This window comes from Ailuropoda melanoleuca, chromosome 7 (genome assembly GCF_002007445.2).
Source record: "Ailuropoda melanoleuca isolate Jingjing chromosome 7, ASM200744v2, whole genome shotgun sequence".
Classification (NCBI taxonomy): Eukaryota; Metazoa; Chordata; class Mammalia; order Carnivora; family Ursidae; genus Ailuropoda; species Ailuropoda melanoleuca.
Genome location: NC_048224.1, coordinates 12,985,418 through 13,006,031, shown reverse-complemented (window position 1 = coordinate 13,006,031; position 20,614 = coordinate 12,985,418). Strand labels below are relative to the sequence as shown.

At 40.2% G+C, this 20,614-nt stretch overlaps 1 protein-coding gene across 3 annotated transcripts in view; it reads left to right on the top strand.

The window, feature by feature from the left end:
- The window catches only part of MLLT3 (MLLT3 super elongation complex subunit), a 271,751-nt gene that overhangs the window by 241,461 nt on the left and 9,676 nt on the right, over positions 1–20,614 (top strand). For 2 of the 3 annotated variants that reach the window (XM_034663970.1, XM_034663971.1), the window contains exons 6-9: positions 9,150–9,225; positions 11,091–11,220; positions 14,005–14,104; positions 19,671–19,742. In XM_034663970.1, the coding sequence (XP_034519861.1) occupies positions 9,150–9,225; positions 11,091–11,220; positions 14,005–14,104; positions 19,671–19,742 (378 nt within the window). The remainder of the gene's footprint in view (positions 1–9,149; positions 9,226–11,090; positions 11,221–14,004; positions 14,105–19,670; positions 19,743–20,614) is intronic. The other variant, XM_034663972.1, reaches the window with a different exon arrangement.

Genomic DNA, 20,614 nt, shown 5'->3' with positions numbered 1-20,614 from the left:
GATGTTAAAGCTCGTCTCTTTCAGTGAACAGGTATCCCCAATGTATGTGTATTTCTAAATTGTAGTAATAGCTGTGCTAACATGCTATGTACAAGAAGGTACATATAAACACTTGAAAAATTAAAAGAAAAGGAAAACAAGTATTATTCAAATAAAGGTTCTATTCTTTTCTTTTACCCCTGTGGCTTCCCTTACATACATCCATGTGCACATGCATGTACATACCCACACCCGAAGAATTGTGGAGTGCTCTGATCCAGAGAAAAGGGATTCACTGTGTTACCTGAAAAAAAATGCACTTTATTTTAATTAGGAAGATGCAAGGCCTGTAAAGACTTATTCCTTGCAACTATCAACAATCTTTGTGATAAATAATAGACTGATAATGAGAAATGTCGCATTTTGACCTGGCGATGATTGGATAGTTTTCAATCAATACTTTTTTTCCCAGTGGACTTCGGTTATTTTGGAAGTCAAAATACCATGGAAATAAAGGTCTTGGCACATAAAACGAAGTCTTGACACCACTGCTATGATCGTAAATCTAAGCTTCCCATTTAATGGGGAAAATTCTCTAAGATGTCCAAAGATGAAAATTAATAAAACTCCTTGACATTTGTGTAAGTCTATAAAGATTCTGTAGGTGTCAGTCAAGTGCTCTTTGGCCACTTTCAAGTAAGCCATTTTTTAAAAAGGTCAAAAGTTAATGAGAAAATGCAATTAAATGTCTTGTCAAATGCTCTCTTCAGGTGTATCTGTGTTTTACTTTATTTCAATTAATTACTATCTTTATGATGCCCTGAATTCATTCTCTTTAATTTACTGTTTTATTTATTTTTTTTTAAAAGATTTTATTTATTATTTATTTGACAGAGATAGAGACAGCCAGCGAGAGGGAACACAAGCAGGGGGAGTGGGAGAGGAAGAAGCAGGCTCATAGCAGAGGAGCCTGATGTGGGGCTCGATCCCATAATGCTGGGATCACGCCCTGAGCCGAAGGCAGACGCTTAACTGCTGTGCCACCCAGGCGCCTTTAATTTACTGTTTTAAATTTTAGAAACCAGAGCTGAGAGCTATCACCCCATATAACGTACTCTGTTTGTACACCCCATATAAAGGACTCTGTTCAATTCAACGCTGCCCTTAGAGAGAGAGGGAATCTGATACCTGTACGTTATGTTGAGCATCCCGTGCTCTGCACAGGTGGGTTATTTCACAAGTAACTGAATAGTTGTTCTGACAAGAGCTTCAGGATCTTATTGTTAACTGATGAGCACTGGTGTTTTGATGTTCACTGGTCAGCTTCAATGATGGTTCTTTATGGGGCAATTCTATGAGGAAACTTGTTCTTTTCTTTCTCTTTTGTGAGGTATTACAGCTCTAAGCCCTCTGATTTGTAACTTTTTTTCTTTCTCTCTACCCTAATCCTCAAAATACACAAAAGAGGGGGAAAAAAGACCAGTTAAAAGATATATCTCTGGTATTATAACTCAGTGGTATATTTTATGGCCAGTTGTGAAACACAACTTCTCTGCACATGTTCTTTGCTCAAGGAACGGCAACACGGTTAGAGGTGGCGCCACTGTAAAGGGTCTGTTTCCAGATGATTTCTCATTCCTACAGCTCCTAACAAGTGAGCAATTTTTGAACACAGCTGGCACATACACCGTCTTGCAACAACCGGATTTTTTGAAAGATCTTATGTTCTGGCCGCAATAGTCAGTAGCAGCCTTCAAAGTACAACTGGTGATGAGAGATAACAGACTTGGGGCTCTTGTGTTTAAAAGAGAGGAAGCTAAAAGAAAATTATAGCCATTCCCAAGTGTGGAAAAGGGTCTCATGGAAAGATTTATAGACCCTGGTTCCCCAAGGCCATTTCGTTTCCTAATGGGATTCTGTGTTCTCAGATGGGGGGTGATGGGCACAAATGATGACAGCATTTAATAACAACAGCAAAGATGACAATAATAAGGAAGAAAGCAAATGCAGTTGCTAAAACCAGAGGCCACCACAATGTAAAGCCAGTTGTCTTGGCATCCAGGATGATTTTGTCCCTAAGTTGAATATGTAACAGAAATAAGGACCTTTCCTGGTTTGCTAACAGTAGAGACGGTAATTCTTAGGATCTTTCTCTCTTACCAGCAAATGATGGGTATGACAATAGTTTTTGATAATATAAGGGCCCAGCAGACTAAATACCCTTACAATTTAACATCCAGTTCATTTCATTTTCATAATATCTAGAAATGGAGAGAATTTGCCAAAGTGAGATGGGGGGTCTTCCCTGTGGTCATGGACTTGAGTAACTTGTCCAGCAAGTTGTAGCTTCCCATTCCAGTGTCCTTTCCCCAGTTTCACTTTGTTTTCAAAGAAAGACCTGTTGGCAGATTATTTAAAGCATTACATCTATTTTTTCCCTGGAGGTTATGTATAGATTGTGTGGAAGAGTTGATTACTAGATGACTTCAGAAGGCAAATAGAAGAATTGATCATAGTGTGTTGTCTGATGTCAGTCTTCTTGATCGGTACTGATGTCAGGAGGATCAAGGCCATCCTAGGAGAAAAGTCCTTGCTTTTTAAAACAAAATTTATCAAACTAGTGGTGGGAGTAGTGAGGATCTCTTGTAGTATTGATTGGACAAATGTTAGAAGCAATTGACACAGACACACACATTCAGACCCAGGGATGAAGTGTTTTGTTTTATCACTGGTTTGCTTTGGGTGCCGATCGCAAGATGTCCCTTAGGGACAGAGGGATATTCAATGCAGTTTTCTCAGGGAGGTAGAAAACTCTGTTCCCTGACTGGTATTATAAAAGGGTGTTAATGTGTTCAGAGCACTGCTTTAAATTAATTCCACTTTTTCAAGGTTAATAGGTGTAGTAGAAAGAACTGGATGAGAAATCAGAAAACTTGGTCTAATCCACCTGAATATTACTTCCTGGCCACTTAATCTTATTGTGCTTTAGTTTCATCAGCAGTAAAATGGGGTTAAAAAATACATCCTTTTGTCTTAATCAGCTTGGGCTGCCATAATAAAATACCATAGAGTAGGCGGCTTAAACACCAGGGATTTATTTCCTACCGTTTTGGAGGCTGGGAAGGCCAAGGTCAAGGCGCTCTCTGATTCGGTTCCCCTCTGAGGGTTCTTTTCTTGGCTTGGATCTGGTTTCTTTCTCACTGTGTCTTCACATGCAGGGCGGGGAGTGAGGCAGGGGGCAAGCTTTCTGGTGTCTCTCCTAAATTTTAAGGGCACTAATCCCATCATGGAAGCCCCACCCTCATGACCGCATCTAAGCTTATATCACTTCCCAAAGGCCCCATCTCTAAATACGATCACTTGGGGGAATAGGACTTTAACATAGGAATTCTGGCAGGACATGTTCAGTCTGTAGCAATTGCCTTTCTCATGGTAGAGCAAACGAAGTAATATAGTAAGGCTACACGAGATACATTAAGAGGTTAGAGTTACTGACTGACGTTTGTCCAATCAGATTTTCATATAGCTTTCTATATAATAAAATTTTGTTCTTGGGGTGCCTGGGTGGCTCGGGTGGTTAAAAGTCTGCCTTCAACTCAGATCATGATCTCAGGGTGTCTGGATCCAGCCGCCTGCTGGCTCCCTGCTCAGCAGGGAGTCTGCTTCTCCCTCTGCCTCTCCCCCTGGCTCGAGCTCCCTCCCTTTTTCTCTGTCAAATAAATAAATAAATAAATAAATAAATAAATAAATAAATAAACAAACAAACAAGATCTTTAAAAAAATAAAATAAAATTTTGTTTTTTAGCATGTTTATTTTGAAGCAGGTATTCGTGTAAAACTAAACAAAAATAAAAGTTCTCATTTCTTTTTGACAATTCACTCTTGCATCCTTCTTGTTAGATTAACTTTAAGTGTTCTTTCACAACTTTTCAATACTTAGTTCTTTGCTTAACTGTGAGCTTACTTTTTATTGAAACAGCTATCACAATATATTAGCTATTGATGGGAATTGATAAGAGAATGCATTCACGTGATGAACATTTTCCACCCTTGTTTAAAATGGATATCATTTTTCTTTAAAAATGTATTAAATGTGTATTTGAAAGTTGAGTTGGATTATTCTCAGTTTCTAACAAAAAAGGGACTAATTAAGGTAGTTTTTTTTCAGTTTTATCAAGCTACAATTGATGTATCAAATCATGTTACACACCTTAAGCTAATACAATGTTATACATGTATATATTGTGAAATGACTACCACCATAAATTCGGTCTACATCCATTGTAAATGAGACAGTTTTTAAAATGATACTATATGCTAAGGAAAAAAAGTGTCAGATGATTATTAATTTTTCATGAAGGAAGCACTAAACTGACAAGAACCTAGTAGTTCAGTCATGAAAATTGAACAGAGATGTAAATATATTACATTTGTGTTTTCTTTGATTAGTGCTCACCCTTGACGTAGTATTTCTGGATATTTGTGCAAAAAGAATTTTTATTGCCGGCCATGTATTTTCTTTTTCTAAACAAGGTAGAAATTTTGTGAAAAAACATAGCAATGTGTCTAAAATAATTTCTCTTTAACTGCTTAGACTGTATTCTTTCCTTTTCCCCTGAAGAAAAAAAAGGTGTATGTTATTCTTCCCCTTTTTCTTCATTTTGAGTGTTTTAAAGATTAAGTTGAAATTCTGTTCATAAGTATATGTTGCCTGGGAGAAAAGGTGGAGCTTCTGTCTTCTGATTACCTAAGGAGGAAGCCTGCTCCCAGTGTTAAGAAACAATGCGGGATTTTACGAGCCCTCTTGTGTGACCTGCCTTGACAGGTGTTCTCTTTTGAAGCACTTAACTTGTAGGCATTGTAAACATGTGGTTTTTCTTACTTGTCTTGGACAAAAATAATCCTCCGTAGAAAATCCATTACAAAATGATTTTGCATAGCCATTTGATGTTGAAGGTGCCATTGCAAATCTTGCTAGGCCATTGTTTTGGTAGTAAAGATATATCTTGTTTAAGGCAAAAGAGGAGTATATGGTCTATTGTAAATAATAGTAGCAACCAAATGTTGGTTAGCTACCACTGGAAGAAGAGAGGGCTGGGAGTTTTTCCTTTACACGAGGCTCAGTGCCCTCACTGAGGACATTAATGCCTAAGCAAACTTCCCCAATAGTAATCAATAGAACCTAAGTTTTTTTTTTTTATCTGAATAAAGTCAGGTTTTTATTAGATACTGGGAAAAGGCTTGAGCAGTCAAGGTGAGAGATTTCTAAATTTAACACTCAACGAATGTTTGATGTGATAATGATTGTCATAGAATGAGTTTTTTTTTAATTTAAATTCGATTAATTAACATATAGTGTATTGTGAGTTTCAGAGGTAGCTTTTAGTGATTCATCAGTCGCATATAACACCCAGTGCTCATTACATCACGTTCTGTCCTTAATGTCCCCCACACACCACCCCTCCAGCAACCCTCAGTTTGTTTCCTGTAGTTAAGAGTCTCTTATGGTTTGTCTCCCGAATTTGAGGTTCTTAAGGCTTGACTCTTGTCACCGTGGAGCACACCATTTAAAGGCACTTCATGTCTAGTGTTTGATTACTCAGGGGTCAGCTAAACATGTGCCTTTGGCATCAACAGGAAGAAGCCAACAATTTTTTTTTTAGTGGGGAGAATTTTGATATTTCAAAAACAAGTATCAAATTAGTAGTGGGAAAAATCAGAACCTCACTGAGGTTCCCTGTACTTAGGTTTTGGTACATACACACATAAGGAGGGGAAAAGAGGATCCAATAATCTTTTCAATCCTTGGGGTCTGTAAATACCTTAACCTAGCTGTGTTTATGGTGAATATTTTTTTAAAAAAACAAATAACCTTTCCTAGGTTATAAAATCATCCTCGATTTGCATTTTTGGAGAGTAAGTCTGATTTTATTTTCAAATAAAATACAGACTTAAAGTGAACAACAGTTCCATTTGGTTGGATTTGATAAAATATAAGACCGTGTCAGCCTCATCTAATAGCAGAATGGCTTTTTGAACAGTTAACATTTAGTCGAATTCTGTCCTGGTCTGGCTAAGGTAAGTTTAAGGTCCATCTACTATGACATGATGGTGTACATGCTTCTTAGATGTTTTTATTGAGTGGTAACTGCATTCTTTCCCAGTGTTTTCTTGCAAGACACTTTGATGAGTAGGCAGGGATGCTACTTCTGGATACATCAGTAAGTTTCTAATTTTTCTCATGATGCTTTTTTTTTTTTCTCTTATGCTTTCTTAAATTTACAATTCTTTCCAAAACATGCTTTTGCATTTAGAGGGGAAAAAAATGACTAACATAGTATCATTAATCTAACACAGTATCATTAGTATCATTTGTTTGAACTTTTAAATGTAAATATGCCTGGACCCCCACACCAAACCCATTTAATCAGAATTTCCTTATGTGTAGAATCCCCCCAGTGGATTCTGATGAATATCTGTGGCTACAAATCTCTGGAGCCTTGATCGTTGGTTCTTAAAAGCCTCATTGGGCCCCAAAACAGCAGCAGCAGCATCACTTAGAAACTTTTTATGGAATCCGGGTTCTCATCCCTATCCCAGAATTATAGACTTAGAAACTGTGGAGTGGGACCCAGCTGTCTGTGTCTTAACAAGTTCTCCAGGTAATTCTAATGCCCATGAAGGTGTGAGACCCCCTGTCTTTGATCATCCCAAGGGGTCTCCTTGGCTCCAAAACCACAAATCCTTGTCCTGGTTACAAAAAGCTTCCAGGACACTGGATTTGCTACCCATCATTCAACATTTTATCCTTCTCCATTCACCTCTGTTGCTTTAAAGTGTCTATTTTAATATTGTCTGAATTAATGTGTCTTCTATCATAAACCTTAAATGCTTTGTGGACCAGGCCTGGCGGTAATGATAAACATTGGGCAAAAGCCTTTTTCTCCTGTTGTGTTATGCTCTTTACTCTTCGGCAATTTTCTGATGGTTGGTAACTGTGGATTTATTAACCTCGTTTGTGGTTAAGAAGCTAAAAGAAGGCTGCCTGCAGGTTTGGTTCTGACATTGGCATGATGCTTGAGACAGATGGATCATGTTTAGCATGAGGTGGTTGGGGAGATGGCCACTGTCCCCTCTTGCTTTCCTAATTAATGTCACTCTCAGCAAACAGCTCTGGCAGAGCGGCTCCTTTAAGTCCAGGGCAACATGACTGGTCCAGCAGGAGGGGGAATTAGAGCTCTCTCCACTCACTGCAAGGAAACCCCTGTTTTGGCTCCCAAATGGTTTCCAGAGCTATCAAAATAATACCGTTTGCAGACACTTTTCATGGCTGAAAAGAGCAACTTGGAGAGGAAAAGGAGTACCCCGCGCCCCCCGGGAGAAATGTTTTGCAGCTGGGCATTGCGCAGAACTGCTAACTGAATGTCCATGCAGTGTAGCTCACCTTTTCGGCTCAGCAGTGGAAGAGCCACTCAACAGAAATGAAGAGTCCCTCGCGAAGGCGTCTGTGCTCGTAAACCAGCTCTTCTTTGCGGGCCACAGACCGCAGTGTGTCGAACATTGTACTGCAAATCTCAAGCAAATCTTGCAGTGCTGAAGGGTTGGTGGCCGCCTGCTGCTCATTAGAGACCCTGTCTGGCTCCTTTCCTGGGAATGAGTGGTAGATTGCTGACACCTGTTTTCCCATCCAGCCTGAGGATGTGAAGTGTGCATTAGGAATGCCTGAAAGTGCTTCCTTGTGTCCAAGTCTGGGTCTCGGTATTGCTTGGCCAGAAGGGGGTTGGGATTCAGGACTGGGAAGGGAGATGAAAAAAAAAAAAAATCCGTGGTGAGAAAACTACATTATCAACTGACCTGAGATTCTCCTCCTCATTTAGCGGCCCCTGCTGGTGCTCTTAGTTTGGTTTCCACATGGCCCCGATAACTTGGTCACCCAATGAGCCAAGTCGAAAGAAGAAAGATATGTCCTGTACCTCATCTATTTCTCAAATAAGAAGTATATAGTTGAGACTGTGAGCACATTAGAAATGGGAAATAGTCCAACAATAAGTAACTTTAAATTTGGCCTAAATATGTAAAATTCAAGCATGTTGATGGTATGATCAATTTCTTTGCATAGTTCTGTCCATGTATTTGTTCTTCTCACCTTTACCTACTGTAAAGCCTCATAAAAACTGGCAGAGGGTAGAACAGAGGACCTAATGTTCCACCTTCAGTCCCAGATACAGAGTGCCTGCTGTAGGCAGTGCATTGTGCTAAGTATGAGGGGTTAACAAGCACAAGACAGACCCCCGCACCCCTGCCTCTGCAAGTCCCAGCAGTCTGCTGGAGAGAAAAGACACACACATCAGAGGCAGCGTAACACTGCAGCATGTCAGATACGCAAATAGACGAGATCCATTTTCAGTGGGTTTGGAGATGGAAGACAACTGTGAGTCGAACAGGTTAGGGAGGATGTGGAACTTGTTCTGGGTATTAGAGGATGAGGAGAATCCATGGTGAGAGAGTAGGGTACGTGTATGATGCTCTTTCCCTGGAATTAGAGGGTGGTGTGTGTGTGTGTGTGTGTGTGTGTGTGTGTGTGTGTGTGTGTGTGTGTGTTTAAAGTAGTGGCAGCATTTCCCACTGACTCATTTGTGGGACTTGGCCAGATCTCCTTGTGAGCATTACCTCCATTTGTGAACTATGGATGAATAGGGTTAGGGTTGGGTCATGGCCTTGGACCAGAGTGAAATTAACTGGCTCATAATGTGATTGAACTAATGACCTTGCCCTCATTACCACTATGTTTTAACCAGTTGAGTCAATCAAACATTGCAGAAAGGGTAATCAAGGTAATCTTTTAGAAGGAGATTTGGATAGCAATAAACACAGGACTGAAATCAAAGCCAGGTTCTTCCGTCATGTAATACCCAGGTGTTGGTCTCATCATCCTTGAGTTTATATACTTGTTTCTGCATCTAGTAAAAACATGGTGGACAAAACAAAAAGGACACCGTGGTTCTCCTGTGTCGCTGTTTTAGGCATAATGAAATGTGTATTCATTTTTCTTGCACAGCATTGGACTGTTTTTGCAGAGCCAACTATTTTTGAGCAATAATGTTTTTTAATTTTAGGTGTGTTAGTGTCCCATAAATTTATTGATGATGACTTTCTCTTCTTCTTTAAAGTCTGAACAACCCAGTCCTGCCAGCTCCAGCTCCAGCTCCAGCTCCAGCTTCACACCGTCCCAGACCAGGCAACAAGGTATCAGTATCTCCCAGGCAAACTATGAGACGTTTTTCTCGTAAAACATCTTAATGAGTTGATTTATGGCCTATTTTCTACTGTTTTATTATTTGAATGATAACTTGGCTTTTATGTAGTTGTATTTATTTCCCCTAGGAAAGCACTTGAGTATTGTTCTGATGTATGAGGCCAGCCTCCAGAAATTACCCTTTTTCCAGTCCCTGCCATCAGAGTCCCATTTTACAAAAGGATTATAGACACAGCCCCTTCCAGGGAGCTCCCAAAGGAAATACAATAGCAAAAGCTGGAGTTGAGAGGCTCTGACGTAGAGAAATAGTTTTTACTCTCCCTCCTGCATGTCTTTCATTTTATTTATTTATTTTTCTACAGATTAATAGACCTGTTTTCTTTGGCAAATGTTAGTTTGCTGTCTTTAAAATTTATTTTCCCTCTACTTGAACTTAAATTTAAATTTAAAGTAATCTAATAAAGAAATTTAAGCCAGAACATTAAATATATATTTTATACTTTTTTGGTGTGTGGAAATTTTCAAATACGGGCTCCTTTTTTTTCTTAACGTGAAAAGTGAGATCATATGAAGGAATAATTTGTTTTTGAGCATCCTGTTGCATGTGACCTCTTTCATTGACCATACTCAATTCCTGATGGCCTCGTATGTTTTGAAAAGGATTAAATTGTTGTTATGTATTTGAGCTAAGGCTAAGCTTCCAGGAAAAAAAATAAAAGACACTGATCATTTTGGCTATTCAGATTTCTTGTTACACTGACTTCCAAAGATATAAGCCCACTACAGAAGCAGAGGAATTTGGGTTTTGCAGAATGTGAGATTGCAGAGAATCAATACTTACTTTAGAGCCGATTTAGTGATAACTCGGATATTCTTAGTGATACCTCAGATATTGGTGTCCTCGATTAGATTTTAGGAATTGCCTAATCCAGAAAAAGAGTGCCTCTCACCTTCTTGATTGCCTCCACAATCTCTTCTTTAACATTAAAAAGAATGATCTTGTTTTCATCACATGTGGAACAGTCAAGTGAAAATAAGCCACACTGAATTTTGTGAGGTTTTTTTTCTAGTTATGTCCTGTTCTAGAATAAAAACTAGTTATGACTTAATTTTTTTCTTTCCCATCTAATACTGGATACTCTCTTGTATTTTCCGGGCACCTGACTTACTACATGGTTTTATTTATGTAAATATATGCTGGTGTTTTGCCAGGAATTTCTTTAAAGGTAAAATAAAAATTGGCTGCGTAAAATTGTTGCTTGAACAAGACCTTGTGTCCAAGATCAATATGAAGATCAGAGATAGGACATTACACCATGGAATTGAAATACTTTATAATCTGAACTTGACTGAAATGCTTGCTTGACCTGAAATTGACCTTGAAATAAAAGGAACAGCTAAACCTTAATAGATCAAAAACTACCACACAAAGGCTGCATTGCCAAGAACAAGTTACAACCACGGTGATTTATTAGCCTCAACTTTTCAATACGTGGATTAACCTAACAAAACATTCAATTTACTAATAGATCTTTCTGTTCCTTTTTAGGTGTAATTTTTCTTAGGGAAGAAAAAATACACAGCAAAACATTCCTAGGAAATAGAGATTTTTCCAATGAACATCCTGGAGCATCTGTTGTGAAAACAGTAGTATTTCAGTTAGATGTTACATTCCAGAAACTACCAAATTTGTTTTGTCAATTGTATAAATATATATAATAATGGGTTTTAAGTTTTTAGTTTTTTTTTTCTTCTTTTGGCCAACGTTCAGCGCTGGCGAGCCGTCCCCGGTGTCCAGCATGACTAAATGTGTATGAATTCGTGTGTTTGATTGTGGTATGCTGTCCTTCCTCAGGTCCTTTAAGGTCTATAATGAAGGATCTGCATTCCGATGACAATGAGGAGGAATCAGATGAGGCAGAGGATAATGACAATGACTCCGAAATGGAGAGACCTGTAAATAGAGGAGGCAGCCGAAGCCGCAGGTGAGTGTCGTGGCAGGAACTCGGCTCCCGGTGACGGAATCATGCCTTTCCCCCAGACTTACCCCGAGAAACCACGACATAGGTGTGCCACACCAAAAACAGTGGCAGGAAATGGTCACGTTCATTTAAGTTGGGTGCTTATATTCCTTTCTCCAGGGAGCCGTGTATCCCTTTTCTCAGAAAGCAGATTTTTTTCCTCTAAAAATGCTATAGGGAAAACATCCAATTAGGAGTCCTTGTTCTTGGAAGTAAGTCTATTCCAAGGTGGCAGGACTGACTGCGGAAATCAACTCCGTTTTCATTTGAAGAGTTTGTGTGGATCCATTGCTATAGCCTCAGAGTTTGAGGAAACGTGTTTGCTGTTTGTAGTTAGAAATACATAATTGGCTTCAGTGAATTATGTGTGTGACCTAATTAAACTAGGATCACCTGTGTGTGTTTTCCAGCAAATAAATTCCTTTTAAGTGTGCTGACAATTAGGTTCCTTAAGTAGCTTTAATGCTGTGAGGCATAATTCCACATTATAAGATGGTAATTCATGTCACTTATAATTAATAGTCAACTTGAAATTGCCTTGAGGGTTTTATTTCTTTATCATGAGGAAAACAAATAGGCATGCTTACTTTAATGTGTTGGAGTAGAAAAAATATGAATCTGCTTGAACTTAAAATCCAATTATATTTATAATACATCGCATTAAATCTTTTCCCATTATCCATTACTGTGTGGAAGGCCCTAAAATTCCTCAAAAGAATACCGTCTTAATCCCAGCTGGACAGATCATATGTTTACTAATCCGTAATTCCTTGGTGTCCGTTGAGAAGGGCTCCCGGAGTATACACGCCCTATCAGATCTCTCAGCGATGCTTCCGTGTGGCCATACTCAGTACTTACACCCAATACCTTGTTCTCCACCTTGTCTCCCAAACTCCCCCATCTATATTTTTTTTGAATAGGGGAAAATAAGGAGACTTATAGCCTTGGTGTTATAATATTTCCTTTAGAACTCTTAAATCTGACAAGAAGGAAACTAACTGGTAGGACAGAAAGATCTAAAAATGGACTGGAACGTGGCAGTGAGTATATTTATAACCACCAAAATCCTGACTGCTGGCTGCTTTCAAATGTACCTGATGAAAAATGCATGACCTGTTTAGGCAATTTCCAGTTATCATTATTTAGAAACTGTGGATAGTCCGTGATTGGCTCTTGCCCACTCACTCGCTGCCCCATGCCCTGCGTCGGTGCGGGTCAGTCATACAGGCTTGTGCATTGTCTGATGTGATCCCCGTTGTCGGAGATTCGCTTCTTTCCCCCCGCCTGACATGTGCTGTTAGCAGTGCCAGTGTAACATTTGGTCTTCCTTGCACTTGTGAAGTCTCAACTGTTTAATCAGTTTAAATACTCAGCCTTCCACTTCAGTCAGGAAGCATTTTAAAGCAGCGCTTCAACGGAACACTTCATTAATGTAATTTAGTTAAGAAAAACAAGTTCCATCAGTTTTTGCTAAAAGGATGTCCCAGCGTATCCTTTTCATTTCCTGTCTCGTATCTTGTCTATCTGAATATATTATAGAGGTGGAATGTGATTGCCTATTCAGAGCAAAAGAAAAACTATCCTGATTTCTAAAGCATTTTCTGTTTCTGAAAAGAATATTATATTAGGTGACTGTATAGCCAAAGAGAGAGCAAACACTGAAGGACATTTCAGAAGGAGGTATACATTCAGTAGAGTAGAATAAAAAAATATCTCCTACCCTGGCTAAAAAGAAAATTCTATTTTGTTCTGAAAAGAAAAAAATAGGGAGGGGTGATGTTTTTATATTGCCTTTGATTTTTGAAAGATACTCTCTTTCTCTAAAGCAGTTATTCCAAACACACTGTCTCTTCACGTTGCTGAAGTATATTTCCAGTGAATTGTTGCAGCAGTGGCCAGAACTAGGGACGACCTTGAATCCTTACGCGGTAGAAATACTTGGTGTGGGTCTGGCATGTTGGGCTTCACACAGCCCGTCCTCGGATGTCACCCTGAACTCTCAGTCATACAGGGCTCTTGTCCATATTCTCAGCAGTTACGTCTACTCCCACAGCCTGGGTTTGCCTGTAGCAAAGAAGCCGGGGGGGAGGGGGCTAGGAAACGAAAAGGTAGTAACCTACAAACTATCTAATTTTGCTGACCTGCCAGCTTAGGGTAACATGCTTGGTGATAGTAGGCAGCTGAAGTTGGAGCAGGGAGCTACAAGAATAAATGGGGCCAGTGGCTGAGCGCCAACCTTGGGTTCCATCACCTGGGTTTGACTCCTAGAACACCCCTTTTCCCTCTTGACCATAGGCGAGTGACCTAGTTTAAGTCTGTTTCCTCATCTATTTTTTTTTAAAGAAAGATTTTATTTATTTATTTCACAGAGATAGAGACAGTCAGTGAGAGAGGGAACACAGGCAGGGGGAGTGGGAGAGGAAGAAGCAGGCTCCCAGCAGAGAAGCCTGATGTGGGGCTTGATCCCAGAATGCCGGGATCACGCCCTGAGCCGAAGGCAGACACTTAACGACTGAGCCGCTCAGGCGCCCCTCCTCATCTATTGACATAAGGGTCATTGAGTGAGAAATACCAGTAAAACAGTTAACATGGTTCCATACAAAGTAAGTGCCAGTATGGGTTAGTGGTCGGAGGAGTAGAAACAAGTTTCCGGTGATTAGCATTTGGATTCCTTGCTCTCCACGCCTCTTTCCTTAGATATTTCACGAACTGCCTGTGCTGATGCATGTGACTTCTGTTTCTTTTCAGAGTTAGCTTAAGTGATGGTAGCGACAGTGAAAGCAGCTCAGCTTCTTCGCCCCTACATCACGAACCCCCGCCACCTTTATTAAAAACCAACAACAACCAGGTAAATGGCTGGGTTTGCACTCTTCAGGACTCTGCCAAACTAGGTGTGATCGTTTTCACAAAGCACATGAAATTTTTGATCCCTTAATTTTAAACAGAGTTTCTCTCACTATCGAATAAATGGGAATTTGCAACCTTTGCAATAAACACATAGTTGGGTGAAATAATTTCTGTCGTCATGAAAAGTATGTTCCATCCGATGGGTTAATTACATCGATGCAGGAAGGGATGGTGACAGAAAGTGTTGCTCATTTGCTCCTGATTCCTATGGGCGTTTTTTCCCCCCTCAGCAGTTAAGTAGGCTTATTTAATGAATTAGGAAGAATATAATCTTTGCAGCTAGGATAAAGCCCATTTCTTTGTTTTAATAATTTACAGTTATGTACTGGTGGGAAATTAACTTTGAACTTTTGGTTCTCAGTTTCCTCGTCCATAAATGGGGACATTAATACTGCCTCGCTGACTGTCAGGACGATGATAAATACTGTATTTGTAAAGAGCATGAGGCCGTGCTCGTACCTACTTGGCACTCCGCTGATGGGAGTAGGTGTTTATGATCATAGCTGCTTTGCCTCCGTGTGCTTATCCAGGGAAAGAGGGTCATCATTGGGAATTGTAAGGAATAGTTAATAAAATGCAGAATAAATAATGGTCATTATCATTGTTATGAATCAAACAAAAGGAAGCCTTATTAATTTCATAGTCAATTCAGAATATAGTTCTTTGGATAAGGTCTAGGCAAAACTTTGAAAGCTATGATGAAGAGCTTTTGTTAAATAGGTGATTAAGAATGGGGTATTTTAAATACTAAAATAAACGAATTTCAAGTATCGTGAATATTGTAAAAGCCTCGTAGTGCATTGAGTGGATAACACTCATTTATGTAAGCTATTCTTATCTCTTTGTTTGGGCTGATTCCCCGTGACCTCTAAAATAATTGCTTAATCCAAGTTACCCTGTGAATATTATGAACTTGAGAATAAAAGAACTGCACTTTTCCGAAATTATTCTCTTTCACAGATGTCCTACAATTTTAAACAGCCTTGTCCTTGAATTTGTGATCTTTGCTTTACTGGGAAATGTGATTTTTATAGCTGAAGATTTTTTCTTTTTAAATTTTGCATAAAACATAAGATCTCTTAAAATTTAAAATACCTCATTTATAAAGTTTATCCACAACTTCAAGCCCTCATTATGGTGTAGGAATAATACCAGTGTTCTCTGCCTCACCGCGTATATTCAGCTGCAATTTCTCTGTGGCCTACATGGGAATGCGAGCCCAGCCTCATCATCTGTTACAGACTGGCTGTTCGAGGAGTTAGTACATTCTTACTCCTTACCCTACCTCCCTGCATCCCTGTGTTCTCCAGCTCCGGTGCCAGCCATGCCCTTGGCCTGGCCAGCCCCCCGCCCGCATCAAGCACTTCTGGGGCAGGTGGAGATGAAGGGTGTAACCATCATCACCAATCAGTTGGGAAGACCCCTGGGCTGGCTAACTAGATAACTTGAGTTTCTTTTGTAAATCTGTGCCTTCAGTAAAAACTGGCAAAAGGATAGAATTTGGGCTTTGAATATATTTGCATGTTTAAAGCTACAGAACCCTGATTTCTGCATCCGGTGGGGGGCGTGTTAGAACCAGGGTCCCTCGTGGGCAGCAGCAGTGCACTATTGGGAGTTAGGGGCGTTAGGTAAGCCCCTCCTTAAGCCCTCTTAGCTTCATTCCTAGTCCGGGTTAGGACTGTGCCTGATAAATAAATGCAGCTCCATGAAGCCCCCATCTTGCCTTTGAAACCAACCCTCCATACTTCCTGGATGGGCAGTCTTGAAGTGACTTGCCTCAAGTCTTGGCTTCCAGGGAAAGCTTTGGATTCTTTGTCAGATTTTTTTTTTTAAACCTGTCTAGCAAAACGAGATGAAAAAATGAATGGTATCATCTATCTGGTGAGGGTAAAAATTGCTTTATCCAATTAGATAGCATACCACTGGTTCCTTGGCATATGTTTATTCGACAAATGTAGCTTCACACATGTGAATCATCAATCTGTCAGGAATACTCAGTTATATGTCACTTCCTCCGTGCACCTATAAGCATAATAAGAAAGTCCATATGCTTTCACTTTCAGCCAGTGTAGGGTAGGAAATGCACGTGGTACCGCAAGAGCACGTACCTCCTAGGAGCTGTCCTGGAACAGAGAGCAAGAGAAGGGTTTTAAAACTTCGTTTAGAATTGATTTCTTAACCCCTCAAATCACCTGCTTCGGGGCAGGTGTGTTGCTGTTCCTTTAAGTCCGTGTTCTAGGACTTCTTAAAAAATTGCTAGTCTTACTTAGTTCTCCATGCCAGTGAAGTGAAAGAGTAGGATTAATTAAAAACATAAAAGTCCCCCGAATTTCAGCTTAGAATGTGTTTTCCGTCTTTATTTGAATGTATGTATGATAATTTGAAATTCCACATCAAATAAAATAGATGAAAACAGACTTCCTGTTTCACAGGCCTTATGAGATGAGTTTCCTTGGTTGCTCTCTGTCTGCAAGTCGATAATGATCTCTCAAATTTCTGTAAATTATGATAAAGCCGAGTTTTCCTTTCCCATTCTCAAATCTTCCAGGGAGTAGGGAAAAGAGAAAGTGCTAATTGAGTCAAACATTTTCTAACTATTGAAAAAAAGTGAACAGACAGAGAGCCACATGTCAACAAAGCAAGTAATTAACCTGAGTATTGTTAGGGGCTACTAGCGATCATTAACATGAAAGACCTATCAGTAGAGAATCCATCTGCTGAATAATTGAGTTGTCAGTCCTCACAAAGGGATACAGGAAAATAATAATCTTGAAAGTTTGATTCTCAAGCCACATCCTCAGATTGAGGATCGAAGTGCAACTAATCTTAGTTCTGTTTTAGGGGACTACCATCTTGGCAGTCTGGGTGGCTGTCTCCTTCAGTAAAGCTTAATGGGGAATAATAGTGAGTGCTGTGCCGCTTTAACCAGAGGGAGTGTGTGTGTGTGTGTGTGTGTGTGTGTGTGTGTGTGTGTGTTATTATTATTATTATTATTCAACTCCAAACCTCCCTTACATGAGTTTCAAACAAAATCAAAATTCCAGATCCTCTTTGGCTGAATGTATGGAGGAGAAAGGGGGTGGGGGGAGGCGCCTTGAGGGAAGGAAGTGATCCATTGGACCCAAGTTAATATTCAGAATATCATAAATTACCTATCAGCCTGCAAGGCATGTTGAATGAAATTAAAGAGTCTATCCAGTTAAACTGGTTTGAAATAAGCCCATGGAAGACAAGGTGCTGTACTTTTATATTCTGGAGTCGTTTCCTTAAAGATAAGAAATGATCATAAATAAAACAATTGTCTTCAGCATGGCTCAGCTCTCTCAGAATGAGGTTCTGACAAAGCTGTTTATTTTGGAGCAGGGAGAGATCAAAGAAGGAAGATTAACTGAGCCCTCTCTGGGCAGCCACTCAGTAACTTGAGGCGGATCACTGACACCCGGAGCTTTTGTTCCTGCCACTGCAGCTACAGAAGAAAGAAACTAGGATTTCAATGTAGTTTGGCCTCTGTGCTGTAGCACTTACGGAATGTGTAGGGTGGGACTTAAGTGCCTCGAATGTTCTATTTTCTGCTCTGAAGAGAAGGTGGTAGAACTCTCTAAACCTAGTTAGCAGAGTTGCCTTACAGATATAATGTCCTTAGTCACTTTGACCCCGAGAGTGCAGGGACGAGGGGGATGGGAAGGGGGGGCACAGTGGGATATGATGGCAACGCAATTCAGTTTTCTAATGCACACGGCAGGCATGCGGGCGCTGTTTTTCTCTCTGGCCTGGAATCTCGGCCGACTGTCTGTCTCTGCCTTGCCCAACCGCGTGTCTGAATTGGCGAGGAGTGCCATCTACTGACCTACTTACTCCTAGGTCTCTGAGCTCGGAGTTTCCCCGTGAGGTCTCATTTCCAACAACAACAGAGAAGGAAATTCTGAATGTAGTAGAGTGTTGGGTTTCCTTTACAGTGCAGCACGTTAAAAACGATTGCCTTGCCCCAGTGATTAAGTAATTTCCTTGCGTTGCCCAAAGCATTGTATTTTAAGCCTGGTCAGGTTGGTCATCTGGTTATCTTAATGTTAAAACTGAAGAAATAGAGGCAATTCTCAGGAAAGACTTCGTCGAAGCTCACTTCTTACCCATGCATCATCCTAAACGCAAAGGGAAATATACCCTTTTAGAAGTATTTGGTCTTTCCCAGAATGTCACGGTCCTATATCCACAACAGGTAAACTGTTGGTAGGATGACCTTTTACAGCTGAATCTTGTTCATCATGTTCGTCTTATTTAGTTCATCTCATCTTTTTTGAGGTCCAGAAATGTTAAATAATAGGGCCAGGTCCTGACCTTGGGTTTCTGAGTCCCGTCAGGGCTCTTTCCACCACGTACTAAAAGTGGGCTAATTTTAAAGTCATTTTTGTGTTATGGAAAATAGTAGATTTTTGAACAGAACTCTGTGTGTGTGTGTGTGTGTGTGTGTGTGTGTGTGTGTCTGTGTCTCACAGCAGAGAATGGATAAAGAAGAGCAGTAGGAATATGAGACTTCTTAAATATATCCTTTATTTGGTATTTTCCTCCTTCATATTAGCTTCCGATTATAACTCACTTGGTAATGAGGTTATCATGAAAAAGACATTACTTTGCTTTTTATGTTTATATACATTTGTAAACACTCATCAATAAATTCAGCAGATCTCAGCAATTTTAAACAAGGCCCGTTTAAAAATACTTCCCTTATAATCCTCAATTTTGGGGACTCTAATAAACCCACTGTATTTATTAAATAATAATTTGTTTCTCCTTCTAATTTGTTAAAAACCTAGCTCCCCACGGAAGCTTCCACACAGCACACAGAACTTCCGTTCACACCCTAAGCTGTAATCGGTTCAGGTGAAAGGACAGGTACTTGGTGTTTTATCACGGGTAAACACATCATTTCTTGAAACGCGGAAGAGAGTCCTGCCCCCTTATTTCTTGAGTCGGAGGATCCCAAGTTGGGAGCAAGCAGTGTAACTGACGGCCATCTTCATTTCCAAAGCTGCATCCATTTAGTGGATGGGAGTAATTTTTAGAATCTGAAAGTCAGGTACTAAAAAGGGCATTTGAGTGTTTGTTTTATCATCCCTAGCATGCTGAGCACTGGTAGTCATGCTGAAACAGCAGAATGAGTAAGAAAAAATTCTTGCCACGGGGACTGTAATCCAGTAGAACTCAGCTGCTGTACATATGTGTGAGAGTGTTGTCACAGAAAAGCAGCAGCCTTGGAAGCTTGGATCAATTTCCTTATTGTCAACTTTTTTTTTTTTTTTAAAGTCTGATGCCCTGACTCAGCATTTCAGATAGAAGTCCTTTATTTTCCAAGACAGAGTGAGAAGAGAAAAAAGAAAACGTGTAGAGAAGTGCTATTTGGAAAGTGATATTATTGTAGGACATTTCATGCCTAAGTGCCTTTGTGTAGGGGGTCGGTTCTCTACGAAGTGCCTGAAATCACATTTACCAGTGTTCTCTTTGATCCCTAGATTCTTGAAGTGAAAAGTCCAATAAAGCAAAGCAAATCAGATAAGCAAATAAAGAATGGTGAATGTGACAAGGTAGGTTTCCAGGGTGTTCCTTGGGAGGGCTGTAGCACCGACTGGCTTCCCTTTCCAGGTGTTTCCCTTGACCAAGTCCTTGCTGGCTCCCCTTCCGTGTCTTCATCGGAAGTGCCCCCACACCCCCAAATGATGAGCACTTCTTCTTGGTGCTTTGTAGTTTGTTTTCCAAGTCTTGCTTATGTCTTCGGTGTGATGCTGGGCCCTTATGCTACCATTTGCCTTGATGCCTGCATTGGTGGGAGGTTTTGGGGGGTAAGAAAACCATGGTGGAGGAGGAGGATTGAGGAACCTCAGCCGTAAGTGAGGGGGGGACACCCGATCCTAGCGTGGTGTGCTTTCCCAGTGTACGTCATGCATTCCAAATCTGACTTCAAGACCTGTTGGGGGTCAGTCTGCTGTTGTGGGTGGGGTCAGAACGTACTTTGTGGGGTCAAGGCAGAACTGACAAGCTGCACAAACCTTTCCTTTGCCTTCACGGCAAACGGCGCTAGGAAAACCCATGCAGTTACGCTGAAAGATTCTGGAGTCAGAGCATATGGAAAGAGAGGTGCGCTTCTGCCCTTTCAGGGGAGGTTTCGACAAACCAGGTGCTAATTTGGGTAGTCCTCTCTGTTTTTCATGACATTCTCCTGTCACTTGCTGTTTACTGGCGATGTTAGATAGGACTGGGAAAGCTTTTTTTTTTTTTTTTAAGAATTTGTCCTGACATAATTAGTTATGTGCATTTATACTTCCATGTTCAAATTTAGACTTTTATTCTCTTAGTTAAAAATCTTCTGAGATGGAATTAAAAAAAGAAAAAAAAAAAGCCTGTGCTAATACGTGTAAACTCACAATCCACCACGGAGTACCCTTTCTCTCTCTAGAGG